This window comes from Diadema setosum, chromosome 15 (genome assembly GCF_964275005.1).
Source record: "Diadema setosum chromosome 15, eeDiaSeto1, whole genome shotgun sequence".
Classification (NCBI taxonomy): domain Eukaryota; kingdom Metazoa; phylum Echinodermata; class Echinoidea; order Diadematoida; family Diadematidae; genus Diadema; species Diadema setosum.
In genome coordinates, this window is record NC_092699.1 from 20948894 (window position 1) to 20963432 (window position 14539).

General features: G+C 37.1%; 1 protein-coding gene across 1 annotated transcript in view; it reads right to left on the bottom strand.

Moving 5' to 3' along the window:
- Positions 1-14539, bottom strand: part of LOC140238934 (5'-3' exoribonuclease 1-like) — a 95818-nt gene that overhangs the window by 24383 nt on the left and 56896 nt on the right. Inside the window, exons 24-28 of the mRNA XM_072318832.1 lie at positions 13755-13870; positions 12197-12358; positions 7630-7837; positions 2458-2517; positions 1911-2043 (exon numbers count right to left, since the gene is read on the bottom strand). Coding sequence (XP_072174933.1) covers positions 1911-2043; positions 2458-2517; positions 7630-7837; positions 12197-12358; positions 13755-13870 — 679 coding nt within the window. The remainder of the gene's footprint in view (positions 1-1910; positions 2044-2457; positions 2518-7629; positions 7838-12196; positions 12359-13754; positions 13871-14539) is intronic.

The following is a 14539-nucleotide window of genomic DNA, read 5'->3' on the forward strand; positions in this document are numbered from 1 at the left end:
TAAATAATAATTTTTAAACTGGATGGCTTTATTTCATGGAATACCAGGGAATACTGCACTTGTTTGGACCAATATTGCACTCATCGTCGATTCGTGCAATATTGGCCCACACTCATGCAATACTGTGTAAGCTGTTATTTTTGCGAGGGTTTAATTTTCGCGAATTTCGCGAATCACAGTTGGATCGCGAATTAAACAACATGCGAAAATGTCTCCATGCGCTTTGTTTAATAGAGCAATAACTAAAGGTCAGCATCGATTCGCGAAAACAACATCTCACGAAAATGGCAATGACCTCGTCATTCGTGAAAATAACAGCGTATACAGTATTCCCTAGTTTCCCATTCCAATATAATTATTCCTTGATAGGTACAATGTATTATACAATAAAACACAACTGCCTAATTTGGGCAAATAAAGTGACAGCTCTTCAGCATGATAACACTTGAAGTCCAGTTTGTTTTTCAGTCATGCAATCTGCAAAAAGAACAGGTTACTACACTTAACATCCCATCCTTCCTTGACTATAGCTGCCTCTCACAGTGTAAGGGTTTGTATCACTGAATGAATATTAGATTCTCAGTGACAATTTATTCATTTATTAGTCAATAATGCTGGCTGACTATTTTCAAGGAAAAACAAGATGATACTGCCCTTGTCACTCTAACATCTAGACGGTGATCAGAATTTGTAACATTTGACATTTCCTGGATTCATCTTAAATCTAATCACTGTCGTACAACACCATTGCACTATACGAAATTCTGACGAAGTGCCATAGTATTTCTTGAATCACTCTATCAATAGTTCCCCCCCCCCCCCATGACTTGGTCTTCATCTCCTTGTCATAGCCACGAGTCACTTGATTTCTGTGTCCATTATCACCCTTAAAGGAAAAAAAAAAAAAAAAAGAATGCCTTTCCTAGCTTCATAACCAAATTTGGATGATGGGCATACTAAAAATCCTCAATGTGACACTTTGCCTGCACACATTCCAGATTATTGCACTGAAAGGAATGTAGTTTTTGTTTCTTCCCTTTCTTAGTAAAGCCCTTTATGTTGTGATCATAAGAGATTGCAAGAAACAACTACGTAATAAATAAAATACACAAGCAAACCAGCAAGATTTGTGTTTACAAATATTCAACACAAAATGCAATATGAGAACATTAAAAAATGACATCAGAATGAAAAGATTATCAAAATATGTTCTAGCTTACTGCACAATAACACTTTCATCCACACTTAATTTCACTAGAAAGGCATGTCTTAATATATCATTAAATGACATATAATTTTAATTACATTGAAACTGGCATCATCAAAACATAGTAATGCCTGTGTGCATCACATACAATTGTGTATGAAGGCAATGAGTAATGGAGATAACTCCAGTATCCCTAACTTTGAGAGAAAGACTAAAGTAAAGCCATCATGTTTTCATGCAATGTATCTTTTCAAAAATAGCTGGCACAATTTTTGTCCTTTTTTAGTGTACACAATCATTACAATCACCACTACACTAGCATGCAATTACAAATGGAGCATGAAATGTAAGTAGAAATGCTAGAAATATTAGATAATTATGATCACTATGCTCTAGTCATGCCTGACTGATTGAACTCAATGTTGACAGACTGCAGTGAGCACAGTATTAGACAAATTTACAGCTGGCTCACACAACATCAAAGCTTAACCATTGCATACAGCATGTCTACATGACTGGGACAATGTAGTGAGAATGTAGTATGCAACTGATGCATGAATGCATGATGCACAATATTAATGCATATCCTATCCTGGTAACACAGTTGTCAAGATTTACCTACAATGTCTAAGTAATGTTATTTACACTCCATGGCAGAAGCATGTGAAACAAATTGCAGAAGAGAGAATAGTTGAGCACTGACCTGTTTGGATACCAGTCACTACTCCTCTGAGACCTAGTGGAACAGTGAAGCCCTCTCTAGCATTGACAACTCTGTCAAACAGCTGATAAGTAACATCTGGATCTGGGATGAGGTTTCCTTGTCCATCAAGGAGCTGAGAAGAGGTAAAATAATGCAGATGATTCACTGGTATTATGACCTAAATCTATGTTTGTTAGTTTGTCTGTATTATGTTTGTTTGTTTGTTTGATTGATTTTTTAAGCCATTAGTTGTAACTGTGTCCATGGACTTATTCTGCTTGATGTCAAGAACGTATGAAACTAGATATAAAAACATGATGATCAGCAATTCACTACAGGGGAACAATTGCTTTGTCTTAATACCCTATGTTCTCCCTCTACAACTCTTATCAACTTAAATGGCACGACATTTTCTCACATATAATGATGAATGTCATGGCAATAAATACCTACACTGAAATACAAATAGCATTTAACTGTTCTGTTGCATAAGCAACAGAGCAGATCAAAAGTTCTCTACAGGATTATGATACAGTCTTTTTCTTACCCTGTAAAGAAGATGTGGCCGTACTGCTAAGTTCACCTTCTTTTTACCTGACTGGGTCACCTGTTTAATTGAAAAAAATACAAGTTAGACAAAAGAATGAACTAACAAACATCAAATCAAAAGAAGCTACGAGTCAGAATTTTCAAATTTTCTATAAACAAAACATTTATTTGGTCCATGGTCTCGCCTGAATTTGAAGTGTACTCAAGTACAATAAGCACTGTACATCCAGAAATATGTATTTCTGCTAGAATGTTGCAAACTTGGAAACTTGGCAACAAAATCCAAAGAAATTGCTTCTAAAGTTTGCTCTTGGTTCCTCTTTTATTTTGAGATTGCCCATCTTCTGGGATGGAAATGTAACATATAAACTACTTACTACTACTTCTAGCAATATATTCCCCTCATCAATTACTTATGTCACTCTGCACACTGCATCACCATACTTTTTACAGACTTCATACTCTGTTTGCTGGTGAGTATGAGACTCCAGCTTTAGGGCAGCAGAATAACATGGGGTACAACCAATTATAAGGCTGTGTCCATTTGAAAAACATAAAAGTGGTACCATTCAGAACTAACGGCCAAGTGATGGGGGCACACTTGTCAATTGCCACAATGGACCATAAGTGATTAAAAACAAGGCAAGTGCCAAATTGTGTCTCGTCCATTCGCGTACAAGGAATTAATATTTTTCATAACTCCCAGAAGTTAATTGACCTGCTTATGACCTTTGACCTTGTGGTGACCTTCAACAACCCAAGGGACATTTACCATCCAAGTTTGGTCACAAACGGACAAAGGGATCAAAAGTAATGAGCCATAATTGAAACGCGCCATAAAAACTTAACATTGGGCCCTAAAAATTTGTTGCCCCCTTTCTGTGACCTTTGACCTTGTGATGACCTTTAACTCCCCAAGGGACATCTACCGTCCAAGTTTGGTCACAAACGGACATAGGGATCAAAAGTCATGAGCCACAATCAAAACGCGCCCTAAAAACATAACATTGGGCCCTAAAAGTTTGTTGACCCCTGTCTATGACCTTTGACCTTGTGACGACCTTCACCTCCCCAAGGGACATCTTCCATCCAAGTTTGGTCACAAATGGACAAAGGGATCAAAAGTTATGAGCCATAAACTTCCCAAGCAACATCTACCATCACCCAAGTTTGATTGCCTTTGTAGCAACATGTGCTGAGTTACGAGTGATAAGAGAGTCTTGCAAGAAAACTTTAACGTATGACCTCAAATGACCTTTGACCTTATCATGTGACCTCTTACGGCACCATAACATGAAGGTACCCCCAGTGCATCCATCACCCAAGTTTGATTGCCATTGTAGCAACATGTGTCGAGTTACGTGTGATAAGAGTCTTGCAAGTAAACTTTAACATATGACCTTAAATGACCTTTGAACTTATCCTGTGACCTCCAACGGCACCATGACATGAAGGTACTCCCAGTGCATCTATGACCCAAGTTAGGTTGTAATCCAAGCAACTTATTTGAAGTTATTTGTCAAAAGAGAGTCTTGCAGGTAAACTTTGACATAGAAAAGAGAGTCTTGCACATACTCTTTAATATATGACCTCAAATGACCTTTGACATCATCACATGACCTCTGACAACACCATAACATGAAGATACCCCTAGTGCTTCTATCACCCAAGTGTGGCTGCCATTGCTGTAACAGTTGCCAAGTTATGCATCATAAGAGAGTCTTGCAGGTAAACTTTAACATTTGTGACGGACGACGGACGGATGACGGACGGACGCCATTTGGATCCCTTAGTCTCGCCTTCACCTCCGGTGGGCGAGACAAAAATCAATCTTCTGATTGTCTTTTCAGGGGCCCCAGTCACAACCAATCTGTGTAAAAGTTTCAAAATTGATTTCTTTTCCTGTTTGTGACTCACTCAGAAAACAATTGTTGACAGATTATTACTTTTGTAGCACAACTTAAAGGGGAAAAGGATGTTTTTTTTTCTCAATATTAGAAGCACAAAAATCATAAAGTAGAAATTTGTGCTTGTTTGAACATTTCTTTTTCTAGTAGTTGAACTGAATAGTATGATATGAACACTAACAAGTTTATCTTGATGAATGATATCTTAATTTTGTTAAGATATTTTTCACAGAAAGAGCCTTCAATGATAAACCATCATCAATTATTATAAGATGTTGTAAACACAAGAAAACCATTTGTGGTTTTGATAAGATTATCTTGTGATAAGTCCATTTATACATAGGCCTACATATGCCAAATTTCATTTGGACACCTCAAGCGGTTCTATAGTAACGCTGTCCACAAAATTACAGAAGGACAACCCTAAAACATAGTGCCTTTGATGATTCATGGCAAACAGATAAAAAACAGATGTATTCAAAGTTAAATGGTATTGTACTAAAATGTCAACATGGGTTGGTTTAGCACAAATGCAAGGAGTATCATAAACTTTGAATTTGTAACCCTGTGGCCTCACAGATGCAAGAGCCAAACCTCCCTTTCCTTTGTTCAATACTTGAATATTGAGTGCCTATAGAATGAGATAGATTATAGATTGAGATGACCACTGACATTGGTAGGGTTTGCTGGAGGAGGTCCTTAATAATTTGTGTAGCACTTCATGGTCTACTACTCTGATATTCCCAGATGTCAAAAGACAGTGCTCAACATATTTTACTACATGTGTGGATGCTTATGGGTGATGTTTTCTTCTTTATTTTCTGGATGGGGATGGGATGCTATTAAAGGTTCTTGCAAAATGTGAAATTTACAGCACATGGCAATTGCAAATTTCTGAAAGTAATTAGTTCTTCCAATAAGAAATTTTGCTTTGATAGAGCACACCCTCTCAGTGGTTATATTGTTGATAAATACCAAATGTGCTGTGAATTGCAAGAAACCTGTCAATGTTGTAACAGTTTTGCAGAATCAAATAAAAAAGAAATGCCAATGGACATGTTCTCTTCATGAGGAGTACATGCTGTAATATGACTTTATATGAGAATTGGGAAATGCTTCACATGACGGCTCAAAATATCCTTTCCTGCAAATTTCTCAGTCTATTTCCTGTATAAGATCCTACGCACAAACTAATCTTTCAAACACACAGGGTTAATTAAAATCAAAAGGTACAGCTTTATATGTATATATCATTCATGTATTCATACTGTCTTTGTATCTTAATGAATTGCTGCGGGGCATATCTGGTAGTTCAGACTTAGACCTTGTATTACAGTTTTCAATGTTTGAGTATACTTTGTGAATGAACTTTATGAATTTTCATTACTGTTTTTGTCGCGACCTCTTGGAATAAACAGGAGGCATGTATTCATTGTGAAGTGATGTATTTACTTTAAGTAGATTTAAAGTCAAGAGTCCCCAATAGTCTTTCAACGTCGGCGGTGATTCATATTGCAGAGATGTCAATTGGAAGATTATCAAACGTGTAAGGGAAAATTGTATCGGTTAACACAATGCAAAAGCACATGGTTTTTACTGTTTTGAGTTGAGACTTTGAAGAAGAACACTGAAAGCACAAAAAAGTGAAATCTACTTAATATCTTTATTCTCACAGCAGTTGTTCGCCTCTGCAATATATGGAGCACGTTCAATTTTCCCTCAGTTGTTATCATTCTCAAGATCAAGTTTGATGAGAAGGTTTGAACTTGGTTGTTTGTTGTATTGTGTTTGCACATTTTATTTTTTACCGCTTAAGTTGAAACTATTGTACCTGACTATAATACTTGTGACATTTTCATGAACAGAATATCAAAACCAATCACGAAGAAAATGTACAGAACTGTAGAGCTTTTTCTGCTGTTTTTTTTTTTTTTTTTTAATACTAGTATTCTTTTATTCTTTGTCTGTATTGTATCAGTTACACAATTAGTGCATGTTCTATCATGCACTATACTGGATTATAGAATGACAAATACCAAATTATCCTGAGTGCCATTTTGTTTCATCAAGGCTGCAGGCCGGAGTGAAATAGAACTGCACGAGGGATTATTTTGTATTTGGAGTTCTGAATATCGTCCCGTACTGGTGCATTAATAGAGCGTGCACTTATTGTTATAGTAAATAGACCCCTTGATCTACATACATTTTCTGTAGGTCTAGGTCCTACCAGATCTATAAGTGATTTTGTGCCGGCAGAGTATAACAATAATCTTGTTTATTCAAATTCTGTCAAGATGTTTTCATTGCAACTGATAGGGCAATTTGTCAAACAGTTGCAATCTTGTTTATGTTCAGCCGTGTAGTGCTGAGCAGACTTGCGTATAAACTGCATGATTTCTGCTACTTGTGCCCTATACATGAGCTGAAAGAATTACATTGTAAAGGAGGCCTTGCCCTATGTCCCAACCCAAATGTCCAATGACAATCTTGTTATTGCGTATCAAAGAAAGATATTTTGGGCAAAGTCCAAACATTGGTTTCACATTAGACAACCAAAGATAAAGGTGGCAAACTACTTCAAAATGACCCATCAGAGGAATGATTGCTTGAGTCAAGAAAAGGCTCAGTAACAAATTTTGGTACATCAACAACTTAGAATTATCACTGGGCAATAGGATTTTGTGGAATCTCTGTTTAGTCAAGTCATCAAAAATTTGTCTTTGTCTATAACTATGTATTCTAAAATTGTGACAATACAGGTACAAATATGTAATACAGGTAATGCACCAGATTTTGTACTTCATGCTAGTTAAGAAGCCGTTTACAGAATTATTGAATGCCTGGGCTTGATCACGGATTCAACTTAAAGAAATGTAGCAATTCTTTCATCTCCCTTTTTTTCAAAACCCCTTGGGTTTTTGTGTCACCGTCAGCTTTTATTGCATGGAGAGTAGCTGCTCAAGTGATTGGACCAGAACCTGTATATTCAGCGTGGTATGGTTGTTGTGAACAATGTGAACATTGAGATAGCACTGGCTACTCTTAAGGTAGTTATAAAAATTGTTTCTGTGCAAAAATTCATACTTTTAACTACCGCATATACAAATTCAAAGGGGGCTAAGAAGATAGGCTGTTACATTAGCCTTGAAAAGTACCATGGGTGAAGGGTAGTACACTATGGGCAAATGAATTGTTTGCTTTAAGCACATTAGATACTTGGTATACATCTGTCAGTAGTCCTCAATAGGTACATGCACACAAACCTTGACTAGCTCTTCCTCAATAGACTTGACGACATTTAAGTCCAGACTCTTGGCCCCAATTTTGGCCTTGGGTGCCTTGGAGCAAGGCTGCTGATCAATCCATGCTTTCACATCCTTCAGGGTGTGACCAGAGTTATCAAACATCTCCTCCTCATAAAAGGTATCATTGAAACCTTTCCTGTTCAGATATCTAATAACCTCTGGAAATCTGTAACAGAGAGATAGGACAGACTTGATAATGAACACACTTACAGCATATTACAGCATGCTGTTCATCATCAGCATTTATATCTGTTACAATAACTTAGATGAAAGATTTTATCATGTTATGACAGAATTATCCAATGCAGTGGAGCTTTGTTCAACTGAAATAGAGTAGTAAACAGAATCAACTCGCAGAAATAAATCAAAATCAATCAGTTCAAATAAAGTTGTAAATGTGTTTATATCAGTATTCATCTATCATGAAATACTTTAGGAAATCTCAAAGGCTCTGAGCCTATGTCCTCAAACCTAAAAGTGTTCCCAATATACTCGCCATAAACTCATTCATTCTTTGTGTGCCATGTTTGTACACCAGACTCAGACTGATTATTTGTATTCGAAGCTGATTTATATGTTTGTTTGTTTTGACAATTTTAAAGCGCTTTGAAACATGTCGTATTTAGCGCTACATATATTTTTTTTTCATATTATTATTTATTTTATTATTATTAAAATGATTTGCTTTTGGTATAAGCTTAATCCTGTGAGAATGATTTGCAATCAAATTTTTATGTTAGTAAGAAAAAAATATCACCACTCCTAACCCAAAGAGGGATAGAGAAGGGTTTGTAAGACAGGTCATATGTACTGGGACAAAAAAAAATGTATGAATATCAAGAGAACCTGGTCTGTGACGACCATTTTGAGGGGCAATACTTCAAGAGTGATATACATGCCAAGCTGATGAAAATCTTCACATGGCATGATACATGTTCCTTGTGCAGAAATGGGGCAATGCAATTCTCTAATGGGATTCTGTGCTGCAATTATGACAAGATTATAAACTTACTACAATGATATCATTATTCATTTACATTTACCTGAGAAAGATAAAAAATTGCAGCTTTATGAAAAAAAAATAACATCAAGATAGCTCTAATTACAGGGCCAAGTGTTGTAAACTTAACTGGCAACTCACAAATTTCTACAAACTTGCATACTATCATAATGCTAGTATTCATGAGCAATCACAGCAAAGTGACACTGCTGCATCACAAAAATTGACTTGCAGTGCATTCTGGAAGGGATCCTATTTGTTGCAGATAGAACTAGAAATGTCGCTTTGGCGACTGGTATGCCTCCGCCATAATGCATGATTTTCCCAATAGGTCTAGATAGTACATGTGGACACTGTGTGATTACATTTTCCACAAAATTGGTAAAATATTGGAATGACAAGTTTGTCACAAATGTGTTGAATGTTCACCTTCCTTGACGTAGGTTTAATTGGATGAATAGGAGAGCATGTATCTAGGGATTTAAGGACTTTAACTTGACTTTGACCCATTCATACATTTAGGCATTGAGTAATTTTCAAGGTACAGGTGTGGAGAAAAAGTGCAATTTCTGAATTGAATAGTAAATTGTTACCATTTTCATCTGGCCCTTGACCCTAAAATTCATAAGATAATTACTTTCAGGTAGAACATGCATAATATGTACTAAGTTTCAAGGTAACTTGAGCCACTTCCGAGATATGGAGGAAAAAGTTAGTTCAGCACTTTCACTTGATCTTTGACCTTTTGACCTTTGAGGCAAAAAGAGAAAAAAAAAAACTTTCCAGAGAATTTCTATTAGGTTACACACGCATACACCAAGTGTAAAAAAATAACCCTGCTGGCATTGCATAAATATGAGGGTAATAGTAAAATTTTGAAGTCTTGCACTTGACCTTTGACCCCTGACCTTTGACCCCATGAATCCTACATTCTCTAGATAATCACTTCCAGTCAGTACATGTATATACTATGTTCCATGAAGATACCTTGAACAATTTTCCAAGGTACGGAGAAAAAAAAAGAAGTTTTAATATTTTTACTTTACCTTTTGACCTTTGACCTTTGACCTCATGACTCAAACTTTCACCAGAGAATCTTAATTGGGTAATACATGTATACACTAAGTTTCAAGAAAATCTCTTCAGGCATTCAATAGATATGGTGGAAACAGTGAAATTTTATGTATTTGACCCTGACCTTTTGACCTTTGACCTTTGACCTCATGACCCAAACTTTCACCAGAGAATCTTAATTGGGTAATACATGTATACACTAAGTTTCAAGAAAATCTCTTCAGGCATTCAATAGATATGGTGGAAATAGTGAAATTTTATGTATTTGACCCTGACCTTTTGACCTTTGACCTCATGACCCAAACTTTCACCAGAGAATCTTAATTGGGTAATACATGTATACACTAAGTTTCAAGAAAATATCTTCAGGCATTCACTAGATATGGTGGAAATAGTGAAATTTTATATATTTGACCTTGACCTTTTGACCTCTGACCTTGAGATGTGCACCCAAAAGTTGATAGGCACAACTTCACCCCCTAATACACATACATGCCAAGTTTCATTAGGATACCTCAACAGGTTTCGATAGTTACCTTGTCCACAAAATTCATTATGGACGGACGGAAGGACGGACGGACGGACAACCCGAAAACATAATGCCTCCGGCACCACTTCGTGGCGGAGGCATAATAAAAACTGTTAGTTACTTTATTCTAAACAAGGCAAGTGCCAAATTGTGTCTCGCCCGTTCGCGTACAAGGAATTAATATTTGTTATAACTCCCAGAAGTTAATTGACCTGCTTATGACCTTTGACCTTGTGGTGACCTTCAACACCCCAAGGGACATTTACCATCCAAGTTTGGTCACAAACGGACAAAGGGATCAAAAGTAATGAGCTATAATCGAAATGCGCCATAAAAACTTAACATTGGGCCCTAAAAATTTGTTGACCCCTTTTTGTGACCTTTGACCTTGTGATGACCTTTAACTCCCCAAGGGACATCTACCGTCAAAGTTTGGTCACAAATGGACATAGGGATCAAAAGTTACGAGCCACAATCAAAACGCGCCCTAAAAACATAACATTGGGCCCTAAAAGTTTGTTGACCCCTGTATGTGACCTTTGACCTTGTGACGACCTTCACCTCCCCAAGGGACATCTTCCATCCAAGTTTGGTCACAAACGGACAAAGGGATAAAAAGTTATGAGCCATAAACGAAATGTGCCCTAAAAACTTAACATTGGGCCTTAACATTTCGTTGACCCGTCTGTGACCTTTGACCTTGTGGTAACCTTCAACTTCCCAAGAGACATCTACTATCACCCAAGTTTGATTGCCATTGTAGCAACATGTGCTGAGTTACGTGTGATAAGAGAGTCTTGCAAGTAAACTTTAACATATGACCTCAAACGACCTTTGACCTTATCATGTGACCTCTTACGGCACCATAACATGAAGGTACCCCCAGTGTATCCATCACCCAAGTTTGATTGCCATTGTAGCAACATGTGTCGAGTTACGTGTGATAAGAGAGTCTTGCAAGTAAACTTTAACGTATGACCTCAAATGACCTTTGACCTTATCCTGTGACCTCCAACGGCACCACAACATGAAGGTACCCCCAGTGCATCTATGACCCAAGTTAGGTTGTAATCCAAGCAACTTATGTGAAATTATTTGTCAAAAGAGAGTCTTGCAGGTAAACTTTAACATAGAAAAGAGAGTCTTGCACATACTCTTTAATATATATATGACCTCAAATGACCTTTGACATCATCACATGACCTCCGACAACACCATAACATGAAGATACCCCTAGTGCTTCTATCACCCAAGTGTGGCTGCCATTGCTGCAACAGTTGCCAAGTTATGCATCATAAGAGAGTCTTGCAGGTAAACTTTAACATTTGTGACGGACGACGGACGGACGACGGACGGACGCCATTTGGATCCCTTAGTCTCGCCTCCACCTCCGGTGGGCGGGACAAAAATGATAGTAAAGGAATCTTATGGCCTTGTTTTTAATGAGATAAGGCCTCAAAATTTAAACTTTCAATTACTGCTGAAAATTGTCTGAATCTCTCATTTAATCTCTACTATATGAAATATATATCTTGTATTTAAGATACACAAGAATCATTGGCTGCAAATCAGTGTGAGTGCTTCATATGTCTCATCAAAGAATGCTAAACCTGCAACATTTCATGCACAACCAACGATCTTTTCACAGTTGAAATAAAATTTCTATAAATGTCTCTTATCGTAGTTATTGAAATACTTAACTAAATCAAACAGGAATGGTTTATCAATTTGCTACACCATCTGTAGATATTTGTATTTCTGAAGTCAATCTGTCAGGAGTATTATTTATATTGCCCGACATCCTTTTTTTAACAATGCAATGGTGAAAGTCACAGCACTGTGCACATACATACAGTCACAGCACAAATTCACAAAATCTGTTTTGGAAGGATCAATACATAAACATACTGCAAGTAACTCACCTTGCACAGTAGTCCCTGAGAGTGTCCAGAAGCTCACGGGAGTATGTCCATTTCCCACTGTCATTTTTCCTTGTGAAACCGGGTACTTCTTGCTCTGTCTTGTTGAACTTGAGGTTGAGTCCAATGTTGACCCCTGCTCCTTTAAAGCCTTCATCACTCCTCCTTATATCAAAGAAACAGGAAGTGCTACAGTGCTTACTGATAGTCATATAGACTATCTCAGACATGAACTCTCCAGAGTTTCTACCTTTTGAACCTTTTAAAAGCCAAGTCAGCAAGGCAGTATACTGTATACCCCAAACCTGAATGACTTTGGTGCGTGCTAGTGAGCTTTATGTGCCCTATAAAACTCTCATGAGTAGGTGCACTGATTGTGGAATTTTCATGTTTGTTGTAATCACTGGCCATTTTCACGATGAAGAAAGGAATTTTGGTAGCCACTTGCTCTGGTAAAAAGAAAATCTAGTTGTTCTTCATTTCTTATCCTAGCTCTTTCTTAAAAGCTTTCAGATATTTGTACACCTTTATTGCCACCACTTGTTTCTGGCTGTAGTACAATGTACCAGTCCATTTTATGTCCTTATCTCCAGAGGTTGACATTTCAGTTAGGTTTCCATTCACAAAATACTTGTCAACTTTGTTCCTATGCGAAGATCAATATGTATAAACCCATACAGTTCCCAAGCACAAACTGCAAGTTTTACTTTGGTCCTGGCCAGTGCCACACACAAGTCAAGGTTTCAACTTCATGATAACCAGAGAGTCACAACATTGTATATTTTGCCTCTAGGAACCCACTGCTCTTGATGAACAACATCCAGTGAGTGAACAAAAACAATGTTCAGGTTGTAAATCAGAATTCATTTACATTTAGTTGTTTTATCTTTTAAGCATTCTAATTTATCTCTATAAGTTTTCTCTATCACAGAGTATACAATGTACACCAGAATACACCTGAAAGGATGTAAAAAATTATTGGTAACTGGGAACCTGGTAAGATGTGCCCGCCAAGGAGGACAAAATATGTTCTGTTAATTACCAACACAGCACTGATATTGTGTCCAAACTTTGGGAGATATCGAATGTATAATCAAATGTGACAGGGCAACTGCTAGATTTTGTTGTGTGTCAGCCATAAGAGACAATTCAAAATATACATTTTAATATGAAATAGATGAATGGAAAGAAAATCAGTTCGATGTCAACTGGAGTACTTATCACAGAATCTAGGAGGTTACTTACAGGTAACACATGACTTTAAATGACCTTTGATCGTAGCATGTGACCTCAGACAGCATTATATCATAAAGAGCCCTGCAAAACATGTCACCCAGGTTCAGTCATTACTACAGCAATGATTGTATTAAATAATATAGCATAAGAGAGTCTTGCAGAGGAACTGCTGACACGTATGATGAACAGCAAACAGGTGGAATTTGGATCCCCCAGTCCCTCTCATAACTTAAGTGAATGTTCAAAGACAAAAAAGTAATATGCACAGTAAACATGCTAGGAAGCAATAGAGCAAGAGGTTATAGAAGTTGGCATGTATGCTTACGATGGTCTAGGTCCTTTTGTGACATATACACATCCTGTGAGTTGCGACACCTGCTGAGAGGCTATGCCGAGATGTTGTGCCATGATGTAAGCTTCAACATACTGCTCTGAGCAGGTCTGTCGCAGCAAAATTGATAGAGCGAGAGCGAGAGAGAGAGAGAGAGAGAGAGAGAATAAGGTCCATCATACTAACACTGTTCAGTACATCTATATTTCTAATTGCTGTTGCCTAATAATTTGCTTGATTTATCAAATAGATCTGTTCCTATCACAGATACGATTGGTTGGAGAATGAAAATAGAGAACATGTTCTGCAGACACTGAAAAGCCTTTGTGGGAAATTGTAGATCTCAACACAGAGTGGAGGGACTATTACTTTAGGCACCTCCCCAAAGCAGTTAAAATCTTTAGTTCCACATTCTGTATTCACAACAATAAAAGTCTTCCTCTATACTGTGGTATTACATGGGTTTTTTCAAGTCTTTAAGAACACCTTTAATTCATCATTAAAAAAAATATTTAAAAAAATCTACAGTTAAAATTGCCTCCAGACACTTTAAAGATTTGTAAATTTTGCTTTAATAACTTCAAAAAATCACAATCCTGTACACACTGCAAATTACTGGTCATTTTTTTCCTCCTGTTATTACTAGTCCTGACCAATTTATTTGATCCATTAGCTGCACTGAAATTGTCATTTATCTCTTAATGAGGAAGGAAATCCCAGCAGTTGAACAAATCTGTATTTAGAGTGCACATTCAGATTTGTATTCACCCCTAAATTTG